Source organism: Sceloporus occidentalis, unplaced genomic scaffold (assembly GCF_023333645.1).
Source record: "Sceloporus occidentalis isolate IW3139 unplaced genomic scaffold, rSceOcc1.0.p SCAF_5, whole genome shotgun sequence".
NCBI lineage: Eukaryota > Metazoa > Chordata > Lepidosauria > Squamata > Phrynosomatidae > Sceloporus > Sceloporus occidentalis.
The window spans coordinates 132,858,378-132,881,235 of NW_028316985.1; the positions used below are offsets into that span (position 1 = coordinate 132,858,378).

The 22,858-nt window shown below is 38.7% G+C and overlaps 1 protein-coding gene across 1 annotated transcript; it reads left to right on the forward strand.

Annotated features, from left to right (window-relative positions):
- Positions 1–8,396: 8,396 nt before the first annotated feature.
- Positions 8,397–9,881, forward strand: LOC149312838 (uncharacterized). The gene is made up of 2 exons (XM_089525483.1): positions 8,397–8,558; positions 8,680–9,881. Exons 1-2 carry the CDS (start codon positions 8,477–8,479, stop codon positions 9,483–9,485), a joined length of 888 nt encoding a protein of 295 aa, XP_089381609.1. The 5' UTR covers positions 8,397–8,476; the 3' UTR covers positions 9,486–9,881.
- The last annotated feature ends 12,977 nt before the right edge of the window (positions 9,882–22,858 follow it).

A 22,858-nucleotide genomic window follows, 5' to 3' on the forward strand; every position in this document is an offset into this window, starting at 1 on the left:
AAGAGTGAGGATGGAATACATCTTATTTCCAAAGACATGTGAGTAGGCCCAGTTCTCCATAGGACTACTTGTATCTATGTTCATCTATCATTTGTCCAGTGCACAGTTTCATTCTGATGTATTATCTGACCATTTCTTGAGGGCATGAGGCTGATACAACCAGCACTAGTCTTACAGAAGTACTTATTAAAAATGTAACAAGATTCAGTCTTTTGTTCAAAGACAAATCACACCAATCCTTTCAGACTGATATTCCTTTACCTCAACACAATATAAAACATTTATGGTAAAGCATTATGCCATGCCAAGCTGTGTAAATAACTAACATACTTCGTAAATAAGCCACTTAAAATTAATCCTTTTATCTTTTAATCACTAGGACTGCAGCAAGAAGAATTTCAGCACCATGATCAGCAATTAATGGCATCTTGCACTTTGTAGAAAGCTGCAAATGCAAACGTCAGTCAGTTTTATAGTCCTCACTTTCATCCTGACAGCTGTAAAGTAAGAAATTCAAAGTGCAACCTATTAAATCTTGCATTTTAATAACATTGTTTATATAAGATTTATGCCAAGTCAGTCAGTACCTGTCATGGAAACAGAGAGGAAGCCAAGTTCTGCCTACCTTCTGATCTTGACCTACTCATTTGTTTCAAAGCCAGAAAGTCCATAGAAATGGTAAGAAATTATCAGTTCAGACATTGCAGCTCCTGTAGATGCCTCCAGTTCCTTAAATTAAAAGAATGATCTCTGGCAGTTTATCAAATGAGGTTAGAAAAGTGGGATTTTAACAGGGTAAAAGCATCTTTGGCCTGTACTTATCACATGACATTGTATCCATCCTGCTGCCACCTTGCATTCCTTTCTTTACTGTAGTATACCTTTTGATTGACAGACAAAACCCATCAATAGGCTCTCAATCTCACTGCTATTCTATTACTGTCTTTGTTCAATAGGTCCCTTCTGCTGCAGTTCTGCTTCTCAGGCAGTCATGTGGTGTCAGTAGCTGTGATTATGCTCCTCTCCACTATTGTCCCTTCCTCTTGCAGCCATTACAGCTGTCAACAACCGCCAACTGCTTCCTGAATTCCCCCTTTCCTCCCAGAAGGTAGCAGTTTGCAGTGCAGAAGCACTATTATGGGGATAAGAAATTATGCCAAACCAGTACACTTCCATTCCTAAACTTGTACAAATGTGATGGTACATCAGGTTTGTGTGATAAATTCTTTAGTGGATGGTAGGAAGTGTGCTTGAAATCTAAAACACAATATTGGTATTTTTAAAAAAGTCTTTTATTTTACAGAAAAATCAAAGCTTATGTAGCATTCAAACAGAAAAAAGCAACTATACATAAAAGGGGTTTCTTTCTTTCTTTCTTTCTTTTTTAAGTATAAAATTTATTAGACAAATACCTTTCTTTTATGCTGCAAGGAGGGAAAATTTACATTAGTTCAAAGATCCTATTGCTTGACAGAAATGAAGATTTTGCCTCACTTACAGGTTTTCAAAGAATTGTTTGCCCACTATTCTTGAAGGAATAGTGTCTGACAATGTTTTCCTCCTCTGTCTTAAGAAAGAAAAGGCAGAACACTGTAGAATGTCTTTTGATAGTTCACAATAACCATTGATCCAGAAGTACATCTGGAACCGATTCTACTCCATGAACTCAGGAAAACAGCATTAGAAGAGTACTGCTCATTAATGGGAGGATTTGAAAGAAAAGAGAAAGGCATTCTTTGTAAGTGGAAGGGTCCCTGATTCATAGGATTTCAAATACTGCCTTATTTCCAATGGCACACACCATTAAATGTTGAATAGGAACAATTTATATCCATGACTCGTTGGTCGTTTGGATCATCCATATTTTCCTTTGAAACAAAGATGATGGAAATACTTACAAATGTATTCTTTATATTTCCAGCTGGGGAGGAGGTGAAATAACTCCCAGAAATAGCATGAGATGCAGCTATGGCTAGTCACACATCTGTGAATGAAATGGCAACTATCCAACAATGTTGTCTGTCCCACCTTCTGGCTGCATTTTTGAACATGAAATCTTGTGAAAATGAACCAAAAGCAACACTTTGCAACACTAATGTCACACAGCTACCACATGTTGTTTCCTGACCTTAAGAAATAACCCTTGTTATCCTTCGTATGGTTGGATTCACATTTCTCAATGTCTATGCCAAGTGTTTCCCCTTTCTCTTCATTACTGAAGCTATCAACAGCTACTACACTCTTGTTTTCTGGTGCTTAGAAAAGTAATTATTATGAAAAAAAGCTTATAACAAGGGATGTTGTCTCACCTAGACCGTTGACTTGAAACTCAAAAGACAAGAGATTTGCAAAATTAACACAGGGAGAATTCCTTTTGACTCTTAGTAAGACATTTATTATCCTTTGTTAATGCCCACCATACTAACAAGAGTTTGTATGACAAAAAAAAAATCAGAAAGGTTGACATAGGCGCTTTACAGACCGCCCAAAAAGGGCGGTCTGCCAGCGCCGTCATTTGCTGCGCAGAGGAGCCCCAGCGGCCAAACCGCACAACTCCTCCACGCAACAAAAAGAAGCTGCAAAATGCAGCTTCTTCTTGCGGTGCCCTTATGACGCCGCAAGGCGCCAATTGTGCACTTGTGGCATCATAATGGCGCTGAGACGTGCGGAAGCTAAGCGTCTGCTACATGAAAATGGTGGCACCCATGTAGACCGGGCGCTGCCATTTTGTACGCGCTCGGTGCGTACTAGGGTTAGGGGCATCCGGAAAGGACACCCCTTTCTAACCCTAGGACGTGCCGTGCACATACTTTCCGCCCATGAGGAACGGGCCATAGACAACTTCTTAGACAATGAAACAGAGAATGGGGTGTGCCTTGTCTTTCAGATATTGTTGGAAATAACCTCATACCTCATAAATAGCTATCCAAACACATTTGGAGGGTCACATCCCAGCCCATCAATTATTTAAATAAATATGGATTCACCTGGTTAACCCTTTGATCTTGTGCTGTTTTAGGCCCCAAAGGTTTTGCTTTAAACCCATCTAGTAGGCCAGATGATAGCCATTATGGCATAGTAATTTGAGTATAGAAAGGGGTTCTATTTCCTGCTCAGCCACAGAAACCTGCTGGGTGATGTTGGATGAATCATACATTCTTAGCCCCAGAAAAGCTCATGATAGGTTCACCTTAGGGCCACCATAAGTGAAAGCACACAACACCATAGTAGTCCAGATGACTCAATTTGTCTGTCTAAATGACTCCATAAATATACAAGAATATGAAGTTTATCGCACTGCGTTCTGAGACCGTTCTCATCACGTGATGAGAACGGAACGCATTTGAGTATACCGCACAGTATGTGTTCCAATCGGGTTCTCAGAACGCTTAAATGCGTTCCAAATGTGTTCCAGGAGGGTACAGATATGAATGTGTTCCCAGAGAGCTGGAACGGGATGAGAACGTTCCAACAGAGGTGTGTGCGGTATTCTTATGTGTTCTCAAATCCGTTCTCGCATTCCTCCGTCTCCTGATTGGCTGAAAGAATGCCCTTCCCTTTTAGTCCTCCAAAGTCCTAGAGCGTACCAATTTTTTCTTTGCTCTCCCATGTATGACGTGCCCCCGTCTTTGACAAAAGGATTTTATCCTATTCTCTGCATACACACACGTGTGTGAGGTTTTTTTTCTGTGCACGGGTACAAAAAAGCAGAAATGGAGACATTACATAGACATAATGCATAGCACTAACTATCACAGGTTGCATGTTTGCAAACTGTTACCGAGTCGCAAAAGCAGAGGATACAAGTGTCTCCGGAATTGTCACAGAGTGACTTCTGTCGCCAGCATATTGCAATGTGTCTAGACATATTTATCTCTGGAGTTGTGTAAGTGACCCATCTCTGTTGTGTGTATGCACAATACACCATGATATCCGGGGGCTGGGGTTTAAAGGACATCTGGGGTCCGCGGATGCAGCGACACCGAGGGCAGCACTAGGAAAAGGGGGGAAATATTCTGAGGGGGGGGGGAACCTGGAGGTTTCTCAGTTTTTTGTCTTTTTAAAACCTCTGTCTGTCGGGCTCTGAGGATTTGGGGCTGGCCTCCCTGCGTGCTTATGACAGATTGGGCTTTTTCCAGCTCGGCTTTGGGGCTTCTCCTCCCCTTGCAGATGATTGACAGAGGAAAGGGAGGCATTTAGGGGCAAATTTAGACTGGGGATTGGTTGTTTGGGGTCACATGTACGGAGGCAAGGAGACTATTGGATGGCCGGGTTTTGGGTATTGAAGCCATGGAGGCCATAATGGATGAGGGGTGCTGGAATGCTGGGAAATATATGCAAATTAGCTTTAAATTTTGGACAAAACGAGCTCATAACAGCAAAAGGAGCGGGTTGTGGGCAGCAGGACAAACGGTATAGGATCGACCATATAGAAAGAGATGTCATAGAGCAAGGAACGGCGATACTCGCCATGACACGAAAGACAGTGGAAATGTGTGGGGTCTGGGTTGCTCTTGATGCCAAATTGCTCAGTCGTGGCTCCTGTCATGGGAGCTCGACATGCCGCTGTATGCTGTTATCCTTGTGGGTGACACAGAAAAGAAAGGAGTCGCCTGCAGCGGGCAGAATTCTGGAGCAGCATTAAAGCATCTCATGAGATGCTTTAATGGGCTGCCAGAAGACCGCTGGCCAATATGACCCTGTTCTCATACTGTGTGACCTACAAGGATGACAGTATATTTCGGCCTGCACAAAAAGAGGCGGGGAACTTCCCCGCCTCACATTCTGGTAAAAGAAAAGAAATAGAAAAAAACCCCTTCCCTCCCCAGTGTCCCCTGAAGGTCTCTTCCATTTTGGGAGAAAGGGTGGGGGCCATGTAGAAATGCATGCAAGGCAGAGTTTCACACACTATAGACATCCATGGAGGGTGTACCGGGGATTGGCAGCATGCTGGCTAATATGCAAATGGATCTGGTTCTTTGAACAGCATGAGCAGCCCAAAGAAGAGTGTTAACTAAGCCAAAATTACATCTGAGGAAGTGGGTTTATGTGTAATGTTGACCATGGTTTTCATTGCTGGCTGGTAAACTTATTTTCAAAGAACTATTCTCCCTCCAGCATTTTACAAAAGGGATCATTTCTGGATTTCAGGAATTATGTTCTTTTTCATCTGTAATCTGTTATGCATTTGAGAAATTATTTCATATTCAGAATTTAACTAATATTAGAATTTGTTTATAGTACTGCACAATTTGCCACTCAAAACTTACCATTGCTGATGGATCATGAAGCAAACATGTATATCAATACTCTCTGCCTGAATATTATTACTATTATTACTGTTAAGCTTTATTTGCAAAGTGCTGAAAGTTTACACAGCAATGTATTTCCATTGCTTTTAATTGGGATGATTTTTATTTTGTAGAACATTTCTACTTGCATGTATAAAACAACATGTATGGCCACTCTACCATGCATTTTGGATTGTTTGAATGAAGACACTTCTTGGTCACAAAGTACATGTAAAGGCTGTCAAACAGAAGCAGTATGATGTGGGCTAACTTTACAGGGGCCTACTGGTAATACGTCATACCAGCATCTACCTTGACTGTTTGGAATGCTAGCTTTTCACAGCTAAGCGAATTTGATATCTGGATTAAGGTTGTTATGTTACCTCTATCTTTATGAAACTATGTACCTTTGATGCTCTTGGCAGTGTGTATTTCCTGTACTTGGTGGCATGGTATTCAAGAAATTATCAATCTGCCAGTCTGAACAGCTATTTTTATATAGAAGTAAAGGACACTACTGTTAAGCATGGCAACAGATGTGAGTTATTAATTACAAACTGCGTTTATTACACTGCGACGCAATACAACAAAACAATCTTCTAAATCTGTAATAACAAACAAATGATTACCCAGAAATTGGGGATTCACACTTGTTAAAAATAAAGTCTGGTTCCCTTGGAACATCATATATGTACCATATGCAACTTTGGATGCCAGTCAAAAAAAGGTTTTATAAAAAAAACAGAAATACCCTTTTTAAAAAAGGACAATCATAACTTCGTTAACATCGATCGATGCATGTTATTTGAAAACAAAATAACAGCCATCTTACGTTAAGAGTACAGTACTGTGTCCAAACTCTAAACTTGTATTCAATAACAATGCAGTAATAAAAACATGTGTGAATACAATTAAGTGTTGGATGTTTTCTGCAGATGCAATTCAATTATATTTTCGATTTTCTTTAATCTGCCATTCATTTTCTGTAGTACTCCCACAATTTTCCGATTGATGTTTTCCTGCGTTTTCAAGGAAGATTGCACTGTACAGACAAAAGATATATACAAAAAGCTTTTAATAAGACAGTTTATTGCAATGTATTCTCTGTTTAACACAATATGTTCATATATTTCTTTTTATTTACTGTCTTGAAAGTAAAGTTTTCGTGATATTCAGTTCTCCGGTATATAGATGTATGTTATTAATATAAACCTTAATCCTTATATGACCACCACTCTCTTTTGAAAAAGACAATGCATATTTATTTAAATTCACCTGACTGTTGAAGTTCAGTTATGTAGCTGGGTACAAGAGTTTGGGGTTCTGGCAAGATGTCTCTTGCCGATGGTCCCGACTGGATTCCACTACAGCAAGGTTCATCTATAGTATCTGCATGTTGATCAATATAAAAAAATCAAAGAGATAACTAGATCAGAAATTGTGCATTGATCATAGTAAGAATACTCTAGGAAAACTGCAGGTTGATAATACAACTAAAAATGTAGGACATCATAATTTCTCCATCTTTTTGCAGTTAGAAAAAAGTAAGAAAACAGAGTGGCAATGCTGTTGTCTAATAAATTTATCCTCCATATGTACACCCATCTATCCCTTCCTATGTTGGAAAAGTATGGCGACCTCAGGGCTGGTAGTCCATTGTAGTGTTTTTTTCTTTTGGAAACTGATAAGGGAAGTAGCCTAATATGATATTGATATAGTGACTGTCTTTAGCAACTGTTCCTTATGGCTACAACACTGGAGGAATTCCATGGCATACTATGCAACAATGAGCCCTTACTTGTAAAGCTACAAACTTACCCGAGGGATTTTTTTCCTGGGAGCCATGGTTCCCCGCCATAAGCCACAGCTCTTTCATTAGGGGGAAAAAGGGTGGTTGTTTTTCTTTGGGGGGTGATGGCCCAAAACTATTTAGACTGGCCAAAAATTTTTCACGCGTCATTTTGAACTTCCTGTACACCTCTTCGGCGGTGCGGTTGTAGCCATGCATTTTTAATTGCTCTGCTACCTCTCTATGCACAGGAAGAATGGGTACAGAACGGGACCTCATGAGCGTCTTTAATTTTCCGCTCCCCCTAACACTTCTCAGGAGCAGATCAATCTCCTTATTGACCCATTTGGAACCCTTACTACGCGCCATCACTGCTTCCCAATAACTTCGGCCACTCCGAAAAGTCCAGCGGGAAGAGGGATTTGCAACGTCATCACTGTGCAGGGATTCTTGGCGCCAAAACTAGACTTGCGCCCTCTAGTGCTTTTACTGCAGTGCCGGGAGTTTGGGAGTGCAGAGAGCCAGCATCAGCAGCTAAGTGCTAACGCAGAAGTTTATTTCACAGCCTCTATAATTAAATTGCAGACAGTATTATTTTATACTTTCTGTAATTAGGAAAGCCATGGATAGCCATGCAGTGACCGAAAGCAGTGCCTCCGCACAAGCAAGGGGGAGGGTGTGGAGTGCCAATGAAGTTTTGGCCTTATTGGAGATATGGAAAGAACAAAAATTGCAGTCCAAATTAAAAAAGAATTACAGAAATTTGGATAAATTTAAAGTTGTATCTGATGAAATGGCAAAGAGGAACCATGTCAGATCTGCCGAGGAATGCAGATCTAAATCAAAAAAATTGAGATTTGAGTACAGAAAGGTTGTGAAACACAATCAGAGAAGTGGAAGCAACCCTATTACATGTCCCTTTTATAGGGAACTAGAGGAAATCTTTCATGGGGATGTTAGCATCACCCCTAACAGGTTATCCCGAAGTCTTGATTTTGAAAGGGAGGGTGAAACCACAAATGTGAATCAAGAAACCGCATCCACCTCCATGGCTAACACAGGCGAAGGAAGCACCCAAGAAACAACTACCAGACAAGACAGTGATGAAGGCAAGTTGCCCATCTGTAATGCCTGAAGATTTCTGCTATGTGCATGACAACATTATTTTGTTAAAAAGACAAAGGCTTTACTCTTTTTTTCCCCTTGCATTTTTCAGATTCTGATGACACTTGTCTCGATGACACAGTCATTACGATACCTGTCACAATTTTGGAAAGTGGACCTACGCAAATAGCAGGTAGTCATATATAAATTTCTGTCAATTTCTGGATCTCTGTTTTCTTCATAAATATTGTGAACCTGTATATGTGTTCAAAAGAAATAACGTTGGTGTTTAATGCTCCACTTTGAAGGTGCGACTGGAGAACAATTGGGTGACTTGGAAAGACGTGCAGATGATACAAGCGGTACAAGCAATGGTAGGTAGCATCTGCTTTTCTAAGAAAATTCTTTGTCTACAACCCTTTACATGATGCTACCATTAGAAATAAATTTCCTTCCTGTGGGCTTAATCTATTTTCACTAATTTTTAAATTTCAGTACCTAACGATCCAGAGGACGAACCACCCAATGTATTGCTGTCTCCTGGAACAAGACTGCGTTCAAACAGGAACAGGAATCGTCGCGCCAGAAGAGGAGAACATATTGCGCGCACTATAATGCAGAGTGCAAGTCGAGAGGCCCAACTTACCCGGAGAACACAGGAACGGTTCATGGAAATTGTACACGACAGCATGAAAGACTGTAGGAGGACAGAAATGGAACTTGTACATATTATGGAGGAAGATGTAAGGAGAAGTGCACAGGACAGACAGAGAATGTTGCAGTACATGGAGACCATGACTGAACTGTACCGGAGGAAAGTAGATCATGAATGTGCACTTCCAACGGGGCAACATGATACTGTTGCCCAAGGAACTATGCACACATCATTCAGGGCATCTCCGTGTGATATTCCTCCTTCAACACCAGGCCCAGCTGTCTTTACAGATTTCCAGGAGCAACCATCCACATCAGATTTTGGTGGGAAATGTCAAGGGAACAATTCCCCTGAACTCTTTGATGAACTTCCTCCTGCTTATGCTCCTGATGGTTGTCCTGTCACTCCTAGTAGTGAAATTAGAGATGGTGACAACACAGTAGAGAACATCAACAGGGATGTTCAGAATGTTGTTGCAGTCACTGATCCCCCAGAAAATGAAGGCTGCATTGGAACCGTGCAATGTGTGAGCAATGCAGGAACATCTTCCTTGCAAGGCGCAGTTGCACCTGTTCAAAACCAAGATAAACCATGCAGTTCTCGTACTGGGAGGATAATCAAGAAAAAAAAAATATTTTCCCCATAAGGGAAACATATAGGGAAAAGGTTCTGTTTTGAAACCTCAGATATGTTTCAGCATTCTATGTTTACCCTGTTACGTGCCCTTTGTGACCGATAAAGAGGGACTTAAACCATTTCTCCTTGAACCACAGTAAAATTTCATTTTCATGTTAAGGAAAGGTTTTGTATGTCACCATGTATATATGGATATGTTCTCACCTAATGTATATACAGTGTATATAAATGCGTGCTTTGTTGACATAATGGAAAACAAGCCACCAGACGGTTTTTTTCCAAAAGAAAAAGGATATTTAATCGTGTTTTAAAATGTTAAGTTATATTGTTGATAAAATACAGCTGTGTTCTCAGAAATTGGTCTACCGTCCTTAATATACCTAAACATTTCCACAACAATAGCAACATTATTCAGCAATGGTTTCTAGAACAGCCTTCCTTTTGGTTTTCAAGGTAGGAAACATGATGTATTACTATAAATGTAATATAAACAAGCCATTTTTACACCATTGTTTTCCTATATTGCCAAAAAAGGATATTTGAAACATCAATATAGCAATTGTATAACACTTCAAAATAGATTTCCAAAATTTGGGTAAACCATGAAGCTAATCTATAACAATCGGGTATTTATACCCCACAATAATATAAACACCACTAGCAGAACCTGATTGGGGAAAAAAAAGTTAAAAGAAAAAAGAATCTAAACAACCGTGATTCAACATTGCCGTCTGGTAAAGTTATTCACATGTTGTACATGACATGTTGTCAAACACATGTATATCAACATTTGTAGATTGATACAAAGGTAAACCAAGAAGAAACGTTTTGATCAGATCAATGCTGTTGCCATAACTGAGGTGATGTTATGAAACATCAAATAATGTCAGTTTCTGGTGTTAACGACCCAAAATAATGTTAGTTACTGCAGATCTAACAGTTTGACCCTCTTTTTTGTGATTTGTAGAGTGTCCTCTGATGTTATTCGCTAAAGCGGGGAGGACAATTTTCGCAGGTGGCTCTACATCGGGATCAAGCACTTCTCCCCTCGTCTCGCAAATATTGTGCAGTATGGCACATGCTGTGACAACAGAGATGAAATTTTCCTCTTTCACAGTTAGTCTACCAGACAGACACCCCCACCTAGATTTCAATCGCGAAAAAGACCTCTCCACCACGCATCTTGCCTTGCAATGGGCGGTGTTATAAGCAAGTTTGTCAGGTGTTAATTCTCCACGATATGGTGTCATGAGCCATTTCCTGATTGGGTAGGCACCATCCCCTATAATCAGTGGAGGAATGGCTACATCGTGGACATGAAGGGTGGGATTTCCGGGCACAAAACAGCCTTCATCCATCACTTGACAGATAGCGGAATTGGTAAATATGTGGCTGTCATGTGATCTCCCACAATTCCCTACTTCAATGTCAATAAACCTCCCACTGTGATCTGTAGTTGCTTGCAGAACAATTGAAAATCCCTGCTTGCGGTTGATGTATTCCTCTCTGCGTCCCAGCGGTGGGCAAACAGAAATATGAGTGCCATCAATAGCTCCTATGCAGTGTGGGAATCCGAGTCTCTGAAATCCATCCATAATCTGAAAAAAGGCAAAGGTATAATAAATTTGGGATATCAAAAAAGTGGGTTAACATATTTCATATCTGATGATGCATTATTATTATTTGGTATATGAAACTGGGATCAAAGAGACAAAAGCATAAAAAGGACAATAGAAATTATTATGGTTTATATATATACCTAGAACACACTGAAGGGGAATCAAGATGTTACTTGTTCACATATCAACTCTTACAAATATATCAAGATACATTTTTTCAGAATTGCAAACCACAACAGCACAGCTGGATAAGAGAGAAGCCAGCAGCAGAGATGCACCTCCGAAGTGCATGCTCCAAGCCCAGGACCACCCCCCAGCACAGCTGGATAAGAGAGAGGGCAGCAGCAGAGATGCACCTCCGAAGTGCATGCTCCAAGCCCAGGACCACCCCCCAGCACAGCTGGATAAGAGAGAGGCCAGCAGCAGAGATGCACCTCCGAAGTGCATGCTCCAAGCCCAGGACCACCCCCCAGCACAGCTGGATAAGAGAGAGGCCAGCAGCAGAGATGCACCTCCGAAGTGCATGCTCCAAGCCCAGGACCACCCCCCAGCACAGCTGGATAAGAGAGAGGCCAGCAGCAGAGATGCACCTCCGAAGTGCATGCTTCAAGCCCAGGACCACCCCCCAGCACAGCTGGATAAGAGAGAAGCCAGCAGCAGAGATGCACCTTTTAAATCCATGCCCCAAGCCCAGGATCATTAACCCACCCCCATAATTGCAAAGGTAATTGAAAGCCTTTCTTTTTTTCCCAAACAAGGAAAAGGCAGGATGTAAACATATCTTAATGGTATTACATAAGCAAAACCTATCTATCTTTAGATATGCATTAATGCATTTGCACCCAGAAGTCTTAGGTTTAAAAGTAATATTGATACACACCGTGTGGTAGTTTCCAAGCTGGATAGTTTTCCTCAGCAGCAGCTTCTCCATGGCAAGGCACACCTCGATGGCGATTTCTGCAGCTGTGGATGCTCCAACCTCGAAACGGGAAGCCACCTTCCTATACATCAGAGGGCTTGAGAGCCACCAAATAGTCAGGGCCACTCTCTTCTCCACCGGGATGGGACTCCGGAATCTAGACTCCCCACGCTCCAGCTCTGGTCTCAAGATGCTGGCCAGATCAAAAAGGGTTTCTTTAGACATGCGGAAGTTAGAAACCCACATGTCGTTATCCCATCTCTGGAGGACTTCGTCACTCCACCAGTTGGTCCGCTCCCGGGGTTGCTGCCACCAACGTGGGATGCGAGGCCAGGTCGCCATCCATGCCAGACAACTGGATATATCAAGATTGCCGCTGGCAGCCATGACTGCAATCTTACTCAGAGCAGCCCTCCGGCGCGAAATGAGGACCAGTGATTGAGCAATGCGACTCATTCTTCTCCTTCTTCGCTCTTCTTCTTTCTCTACCATGCTCACAAGATCAAACCATGCTTTCTCCGACGCCATCTTTACACCCCACAAGGAAGTCACCGGACGACTTCCGGTTAAAAACAACCACCGAGTGGCGACGTCATTGGTACACCGCCCCCAAGATCTAATACGCATGCGCTATAGCAAACCGTTCTGAGAACGGTTTCAAGAAAAAGGAATCGCAGTGCGGTAAACTGCCGTTCTGATCACGTTCTCATCACGTTTTGATTGCTAATGCGGTAATATCCGTTCCAGGAACGGTCTCATCACGTGATGATATGGAACGTTCTCAGAACGCAGTGCGATAATCTCCTATGTCTGGACCATCAAGAATATTAGGAAATCTGATATCAATGCACTGCAGACAGAAGTATGCATTATATGTATAGATGTATGCATTGTAAAACAATGAATTATATGTGAGTTGTTCAATTGTACATATGCAGCCAGTGCTTCACACACTGAGCAATCCTAAAAAGGCAGGGTACCAAATCATGTGACATGCTTCCAGCGCAGGTATCCTTCTACATATTGTAGGGATATGTTTTAAAAATGTGTGTTGTATGAACTCTTCTGCTTCCCACATTCTCTGGCTGAATACACACACTGTACGCATGGAAGGTGGCCCTAATGCCTAAAAAGGGTAGTGATCCTTGAGGACCAATGCTATAATACCATCTTATTAAAAATAATAATTGTAAGCCACTCTGATAGCCTTCAGGGCTGAAGGGCAGGGTATAAGTACTCTAATAAATAAATATAATACTGATTTTTAGAAACTCATTCCAGTCATTTTATCACTCTGGTCTACTGATTTAATATTCATTTTTGCAACTAAGTTTTGCAAAAAAAAAGAAAAAAAGAGGAGGAGGAGGAGGAGGAGGAGGAATATGTGAATAACATCAGTAGGGATCTGTACATCTGGTTCCTTTTTTTTACTTTTTACACCTTCATGTCCAATTGATATTTCATTTTATCAGGGTCATTTGGTTTTTATACCAAAAAAAATCTATTCCCTCTCTCCTTTTATGTAGTTTTTCCAAATTTACACAGCTGTGTGAATTGCCCAATGGTAAAGTAGTGTGGCAATGCAATAATACGTACTGCTGAAATGCATATTTCATCTGGCTACCAGTGAGCTAATCTTTATCCAGTTTTCCCATTCACAACTCTCTTGCCTAGCTTACTCAACCTCATCATTTTTTTCATTTATTGGTTTTCCATTTCTCCTTGACTAATTATCTTGTATTTTTATATAGCCCAAAGGACTGCAGCCAAAATGCCACTTTTAATCTCATTTTCTCTTTCCAGCCTGCATTTTGCTAATCTCCTTTTCTTATACCATTCACAATTAACGTATCCCATTAGTGTTCCAGACTATCAATGTTTCATTTGCTCAGAGGATTAATGTTGAAAAATGTATTAGTGCTAATACATAGTAAATGAGAGAGAGATTCCATTTATGTCTTTGACATCAGCATTTTCAACAGAAACAAGGACAGACAGTTGATTTGAATGTCTAACTAAAATTTGATAATAAGACCAAATTTGCCTAGTTGGCTTATCAAAAGAGATGGAGAAAAACTGATTAAAATGATTTTCTGAACTTCAGTTTTGCTTGATTTTCTGTTGATATACTTGATAATGTTTGAAAAACCCAAAACAGGGAGATGGAGATTCATCTCCCTGGTCTTGAAATATCTACACTTCTTGTTCACCATGTGACTCAAATGAAAGAAAAAGAAAAACAAGGGAGTAGTTATTTTGAGATAAAAATCATATTTGTATTGACTGGTCAGTTGCAGCACATACTGCAGCTAGGAGAAAGCTAGACACATCATTGCTCACTGCCCTATTCTTCAGAGCCATAGCAATTCTTCCTCAGCCAGACTGCGTGAATTGGATCCATCAGTTGACAGGTGGGTCCACCAATACTGGGATCCAGAGCCATGTCAGAGCCAACATTTTACCTCAACAAAATTGATTTATGTCATTATTGTGTCATTATTGCTATCTGGTGGTTCAATCACTGCTGAACTCACAAATTATGAGGTTCTGAAATTGACCACTTTTCACTTGAGTTTCTGACAAAAGAGCTAGTGACTTTATTGATTCTTTTAGTTGTATGCTGCCTTTCTCCTAAACTGGATCCAAGGTGGCTCTCAAAAGATCCTTTTAAAGGTACAGTTTTAAAAACACACTTAACATCACATTAAGATAAGAAGTTATATGCAGTATATAAAATCATTAAAAACATACTACATAAAAATATAAAAACATTAAAATCATGTGTATACAAACACCCCAATAAGAAACTTAATGGAGATGATACTGGAAAATTAATAAACCCACCCCAAGGAACTCTACTAACTCACATTAATAAACCTACTTTAAAATGTCTTTTATCATCTGTCAAGTTCTTAAATTTTGGCCACACTGTCTGCTAGTCTGCTAAAAGAATAAAGTTACCATAACAATAGTTTTCAGCAGAAGTGAGATGCCTTCTTTTTGAGCAGGTAAACTCAGCTTAATAATCATGTTGTTTGGGAAGAGAGATGTTAACTTTATAGTAGAAGATGAAGCAAAGAAATGTTAGTGGTATTTAAATGTTCCATTATATATAGATTTATTACAATCAACTAATCAAACATCACAAACATCAGTCAACAAACATCACAATAAATCATCAAATTGTAAAAGTAAATAATAATTAAATTTTCACTTATAAAATTATATTAAAAAGAAAAATAAAATTTAAAAGTATTAAAGTATTACATGTTCAAAACAGCAGTATCTTGAATAGAGATAAAAGAAGAAAAGGTAAGACTTCAAGGATCTCAAGATTCCATTTTTAGGAAAAAGAATGGATAGAAACATTACCCAGAATGCCAGAATGGGATAAAGTGGTAGTGGTTGTTTTCGCTGTGTGCCTTTCCAGTTGTTTCCGACTTATGGCAACCATAACACAAACCTGTTGTGGTATTTTTAGGCAAGATTTGTTCAGAATAGGTTTGCCATTGCCTTCCTCTGAGGTTGAGATAGTGTGACTTGCTTTCCCCTGCAGTTGAGAGAGTATGACTAGTTTCTGTTTTTCCTTCTGTTTCAAACACTGTTCCTTCAATAATATTTTATTAGAATTATATAATGCAGAATAAAAGAATAGCAGGAAAAAACAGTCTATATATAACAAAGAAAAAAGAAAAAAGAGCAAGAAGAAAATGAAGAAAGAATATTGGAAGACTTCCAATAATTTCTTCAGATGCCATATCCTAATCCTAATCAAGCCTCTTCCATCTAAAATTGACAAAACTACACTTCTTTCTATAATCTGTCAATATCTTACTAGTACAAAGTAAGAATTACCATACCAGATTCTTGTCTTACAAAGAGTTAATACAAAACTAGCTTTCCAGAATCTATTCATAATAATGGTTAATAATAATAACTCAATTTATTAAACAAAATGTGTCTTCACTCCTCAAAGTTCAAATAATATCTTGATCAATGACTGTCTTTACTTCTCTAAAATTTAAATTTAAACTTTAAAATTACCTATTAGGCAATTTCATTGTCCACACTGGATAGCTCCAGTTTTTCCCTTAATATAGCAGCAAAATAAAACGTAATGTACATCATTAAAACAAAAATCTGTCCTCCTTTTAAATCAATCAGAACACATGTTTGTTAATCATCTCAATAAGATTAAAGCAGAAATCATCCAATATCTTTGCAATTTAAACCAGTTAAACATTATTTAATCCATATTATACCTTAATCTTAACACAAGGTTTTGTTCTCAAAGTTGACAAAATACAAATTGAGGCAAATACCCCCACAGTTAACAATTCATACCTTTGGTACAGTTTTCCACAACTGTTTTCCCATCTGGTCTTAACCTGCTCAATGATCAGTATTTTTCCCAGTCTCATCTATTATCTTTTTTATCACAGCTTTAGCATTCATAATGTTCATACTTCCAAAGTTCTCTGTAATAGTAACCTGATTTTCATCCATCTGTTTACAGGAAACCTCCTCTTCATCCCATGTCAGCATTGCATATCCTCCAGCATCTCTCTCAAAGAAATAAACTTCAGAATCCTCATCTAATATTAGTGCCACAGAATCTTCCTTCTCCTTTCCATCACTGGGCAATATATCTCAGTCACCAAATCATACAAAAATTGGGTCATCACTTTCACTCCACACTCCTAAGATTGTTTAATACATTTGATGTCATTCCTTATCCCCATCTTCTCAACAAGGGCCTTTTACCTTTTAGCATTCTTCTTATTTCTCTTATTTTCCTAAACATGGGGAAGATGGTGAGTAGGTGCTTTCCTTTACACAGGGCTCCTCAGTGAAAGAAGCAATAATGACATTTAACCAAATCTAGGTAAGCTCTGGTTTGCAATTTATCTTCCCAGATCAAGAGAAGATCAAGAAGATTGTCCACAAGACCTCATTACCCAGCAGTTCACATGAAAAATACAAGAAGTGCTTAGCAAAACTGCATGGGATGGCTGAGATTCATTATCATGCCTGACTGCCATCTGCAATGCCTGAAGGATTGAAAAGCTGCTGTTTATGGACCCAGGATCCAAAATCTTCACTTTCTTTATTTGACATCTTGTCATTAGATTTGGATTTTTTAGCATTTGGATTAAAGGAAACTTGGACTCAGCTGGGATATTTTTGTCTTGGTAAGTCAAGAAGTAAGGAGAGACTTGGTTATCATTGCTCTTTGGCTGTATTCTTTATTGGCAAAAATATTTTAATAGAATTGAAAATAGCAATGATCAAAAGGGTCAAATATCAATGTTGAAAGATCTACTGATTTTATTTTATATTGGATTTAATTAATTTGTATTTATTAAGTTTGGATTACAAAACTGAGAGAAAATTGTGAGAAACTGTATTTGTTTTGACAAAAGGAGGCACTGAACTGGACAAAAGGGGGGAAAACACTTGATAAGTCTTAACTCTTGTTTACCATGCACTTAATTTCTGGATGTGGAGAAATGTCTGTGTTTCACAATATGAGAGGATGCCCCTCAGAGCAAAGCAGAGTCAACTTTTTTTAACATGTCCATATTTATCAATAGAAAAGAAAGAATAGGAAAATTAACTGCAAAGAAAAAGAGTAAGTGTGGGCACTTTTGGAAATGTGCTCATTTAGGAGAAGATAGACTAGGAAAGAAGGGGAAACAGACATTTTAGATACTGAAACAAAGTTATTTCTCTCAAACAAAACTGACCCATGAAAACAAAGATTAAGGAAGAAAACAAAGACTAATCAAAACTGATACAGATGAAAACACAAACCAGGTGTAGCAAAATGTTCAAATACTAGTAATAATGCAGAAGAAAACAAACTAACAGGAGAATCTAGGGAGGAATGGGGAGAATAGGGCTAAGAGAGGCATAATGTGAAAAGATTTTTTTTTTATTAACATAAACTCATGGGAAGAAATAACAGGAGAGCAATGAAGACGAGTGACTGAAGTCATTAGATTAGTGGCAGGGGCATCACTAGGGGAGTGCGGAGTGTTCAGACTGCACTGGGTGACACACTAGAAGGGTTGGCACCACTATTCTCCAGATATCTGCCTTTTAGCAGAAGAGCTCTGACACTCAGCAGAAGAGAAGGTATGATGGGGTAAGGATCAGCGGGCAGAGAAAGAAGAGATCTCAGTTGCTGTTGTTTTTTCTTTTAAAAATTTCTTTTAAAATGTATCTTACCAAATTTTCACATTAATCTCATGACACTTAGGGTGTGCTTATGATATTATAATTTAAATATATAATTTTATTTTATTAGTTATTTATGTCACAACTATTGCTATTACAATTTATGAGTAACATTAGCGCGTGTGTGTGTGTGTGTGTGTGTGTGTGTGTGTGTGTGGTTCTGTGCAGTGTGGTATGGGAGGAGGTCAATGGGGTGGGTGACACCATGAGTTACTGAATATGTGAAACCAAGCCTAGTGACTCCATTGACTGGTGGAAATGGCTCACTGAGCTATCAAACAGTGAATAAAGTGTAATAATAAAATCAGATTACATCTAGCACAATGGGGACAAGGAAGAGAAAACAACTGATAGAAATATTAAAAGAAGAAAAGACAAACTGATAATATAATTTCTTCACAAACACAAAACCATTTGTATGCAAAAGATTCAGTCCAGAAAGTATAGATAGATATAGATATATAGATATAGATATAGAAAGCCTATTTACACATCTGCATATTATGCAATTTAATAATAGATCTGGCTGCATGTGTATCATTAATATTTGGTTCTAGTTATCTTTAAAGTGTAAAAATACTTCCCTATACTTTCAGTGTATGTCATTTTCTCACAGACTTGCACAGTAAGATAAGAATGCATAAAACAAAGCAAATGGACTAACATGTTTTATCACTCTGTGCTGTACTCTTTTCTAACATGGCAACTAAAAGTTTTCAAAATATTGTTTTAGTTCAAATAGACTGTATAATCTGTCTGGGCAATGCTCAGCCATTAGGCAACATTCAAGTATCTGTTTGTGCTCTGTTACACAAAACATTAAATTATGTAGTGGGTAAAACCCAAGTTTGCTGAAAATAAAGACATAACAACTCATGTTTTACCCAACTGTGGGGAATCCACCTGGGCCAATTCAAAATAATGAACAAAGAAAAAAATCTGAAAAAGAAAGCTTACGTAATATCTCAGTGTTCATGAATCAAAGTAGACTGCTCACTTGGGAACTTTATTCAGTACTGTCTGACAATTTAATATCCACTACAAAGCTCTCTTTCTAGAGCAGTGTAAACATTTAGGATGGTAGTGTCAAACTATTGTACAGAGTGTTAATATATTATATGGGAGCTTTAAAAATAAAGTATCATATTTCTGAGCTATTTCTGTATGTACCTGGTTGATGTATTGCAATTAGTCTTGGGTATCTAGAGCCCCACATGCCATTTAGTGCCTACCGTTCTATTTTATGTTCCCCTAATTAATGTGGATTAATCTGGGGAATATAAAAGTACCAGTGATTTAATAATAAAATAGCTCTTTCCACTGCTCTACTCTCTTAGAGGCTGTAAGGGTAGAAAGGCCCAACTGTTATAAAAAGCATAAAAGAAAGCACTGAATGGACCCCAGATAGCAATATTCCCACAGCATTCTTGTGCATGATTGCATCATTTGGTTGTTTACTTTGCCTTTCCCTCCTGAACAATTTACAAAAAGTTGGCAATGTTTTTGTACTGAAAGTACAATTGCTCTTACACCCATATCTGTGAGACTGCCTTGATATACCCACATTTTCTATATGGCAGAGAAAAGATATGCGAATATACTGAAAAAGACTTGTCTCCTTACACATACCTATGCATATTATGAAAGTCTTATTTATGAGCCTTGACTATATGAGTATGCTTTCCCTTGTCCTTGACGTGGAAGCATGCCTTACTGGTTTCAATAGAACTTACTACAACTGATCATTGGCTGGATCCAAATGTATTTTTAGCTGATTTGTATTGTTGTCTATCAGTACAATTCTAATTCTCAAGTACCTAAGTCTAAAGTAGCTTCACAGACGTCCTCTGAATGGAATCTCCAACCAATGTAAACTCAAATTCTTTGTTTCAGTTGAATTGATAAATCAAAGTGCACATATTTACAATATAGCCCTATATAAAGTGCAACCCATTACAGAAAAAGTGCTTATCTAAATTTGTGAACCATTAATCTTTCAGATTTGTTAGATCATGGAGCAGGAAGTGTGGGAACATCTTAAATAGAAAGCTAATTTTTAGTTCTGTGCAAGAGATGTTTGTTGGAATTAGAGGAGGATTTCATTTCAGTTTATTTTTCACCCATATTTACCAAAATTTGTAAAATTTCAAATGCAAGAGGAATTGAAAACATTTAAACATTTCTTAGGATGGATGAGAAATTTATTTCAATTTATTTTAGAACAGAATTTGCCAACATTTGCAAAATATATTTACAGCCATTTGAAAAATGTAAATGTGGTAGGAAGAAAAAGGGGCAGATTTGCCCATATCTACTCAGGATTTTCCTCAGTTCATTGTGAATATAGGCTTGATCACTAAATTTAATATTATGTCTGATTCTCCAGTGTTAATTTGTTGAGCTTGATAGCTGAAGGGGAAAAGAAAAGCATGACACCTAAAGCTTGATTAAATTGTTGCTTAGTGAATAATATGAATTCACATTGAAGGCTATTCCAGTGTGTTTCAGAAGATTCATGGTAATGTGCACATGGAAACTGTGGGGCAAAGCAGATGGGCCAAAGGAGCAGCCCGCTCCAACCCCAATTGGCCCAAAACCACAGCAACCAGGCTGCTCCTGAAGCAGGCTGCTGCTACAGTCCTGAATGGGCCACCGGCCCATTTGCCAGCAGCTTTGGGCCACCTTAGGCCGCCTTAGAGAGACTTCATGCCACATTGGGGGGCATGCGTTGTCTAAATGTCACTCTATATGGCCTGCCTGTTTTAGGCCTATAAGGGCCTTCAAGTGTCTTTGGAATACAATTCCTATCCTCCTGCATCACTGGCTGTATTAGTTAGGTCCAATGCAAGTTGTAGTGCAAAAACATCTGAAGAATCACACTTTCCTCTTTCCTACCTTATGTTTTATTTCAGTAACGCATTACAGTGGCTTCTCATTAATGAGAAATGGCAATCTGTGCTACTTTTTATTTTAAGAAATGAAATTTGTTACATTCATTACAATAGCCTAATGAGTCCCATAGGCAGGGAATAATTTTTTAAATACTGTTCCAGAAAAGTCACATATTTGATTAATAGAATCTCCACATCTGTTCATGTAAACCCAAGTCATTTGATTCTTTATATAAATAACTAGACTTTTTTTAAAAAAAATCTAAATCTACAATTACTGTACTTTGCATTTTGTGCATTCAATTGCAAGTTACCTTTATATTATTTCAATTGCAAGTTACGTTTATATTATTTTAATTAATAAATATAAGGAATTCTATCCTGATGCTTGTTACATTCTGTCTGCAGATTTGATTAAGCTAAACTGAAATATAATGCAATATGGCTCTTAACTCCAGAAACTGAGAATAAATGGTTATAAAAAGTACAGAGAATATATGAAGCTCAAGCCACAGCTTGAAATATATCATTAAAAAGATAAAGTAAGCAAAACCTCTAAGATGGGTAGTGGTTCCTAAGATTCATCTCCTTTATTACCACTTTTAAAAAATAATAGAACAAAAATCCCAATTAAAACCTTCATTCTGCTAGGTTTACTGCAGTATATTTCAACAAACAATGTGATAAAACACAATTTGATATCTCAAAAGGGTAATGTTGCAGACTTATGCAGTAATTAAAAAGAGTGCATTCTGCAATGTATATTAGAGGAACTAAAATGATTTGAATTCTAGTTATCTAGAATAACATACTTTATTATATTTTTATTTATATTTGCAGCCCTGCATCCTGTCATCAAACCTATGCCAGGCTCAGCTAGAAAGCTCTGCCAGGGATATAACCTGACTGAATGCAGTAGAAGAACACACAGCAGAACTATAAAGTCCATACAGCTGAGTGTCTGCTGTTAACAAAGGGATATCCTAGAAAACTGTAAACTCACCCTCTCACATTTTCCCTTGATTCTGCTGTGCATTACTGTGTCCAGCAATAGAGTATAGGCCAGTATAAGAACATTTTATTTCCATACAAATATTCAAGTTATTATGCTACAGACCATTTCAAATTATGCTGATATTATAGTTGTCATTTAGAAAGTAGACTACTTCACTTCATGGTGGCCAAGGAGGCAAAGCCTGCTATCCAATTTAAGTGATCTCCCAGTACCTTGGCTGCAAACTTTCAATTTTTGTCTGTGTCTTTGAAATGAAAGGTTTGTCCCTTCCTAAGTTTGTTCATGCTCTGATCTCCCATGTTTTTATCCTTCCTTTTATGCCATTACATTTTTGTACCATACTGGGAATCCGGGTGGCTTACAACAGAGGGGATAATAGACAGTTCCCTGCCCTCAGGCTTACAATCTAAAAAGACACGACACAAAAGGAGAAGGGAATGGGGGGGGGGGAGGGGATCAGGTCCAGCATTCTTCTCTCCCTCTGAGGCCTGGACCAAGGCAGATGGACTGGAGGGACTAGGGAGGGCTCTTTTTATTAATTGAGGCCGGGCCCGATGGCGTTGGGCCTGTCCTTTCACTCCTTCCCAGGCCAGAAGATGACAGTTGGAAGGAGGGAGGGGAGGGCTCTTCCTCTTCAGGCCCAATGGCATTGGGGCTGTCCTTTCACTCCCTCTAAGGCCAGAAGATGACAGTATGAAG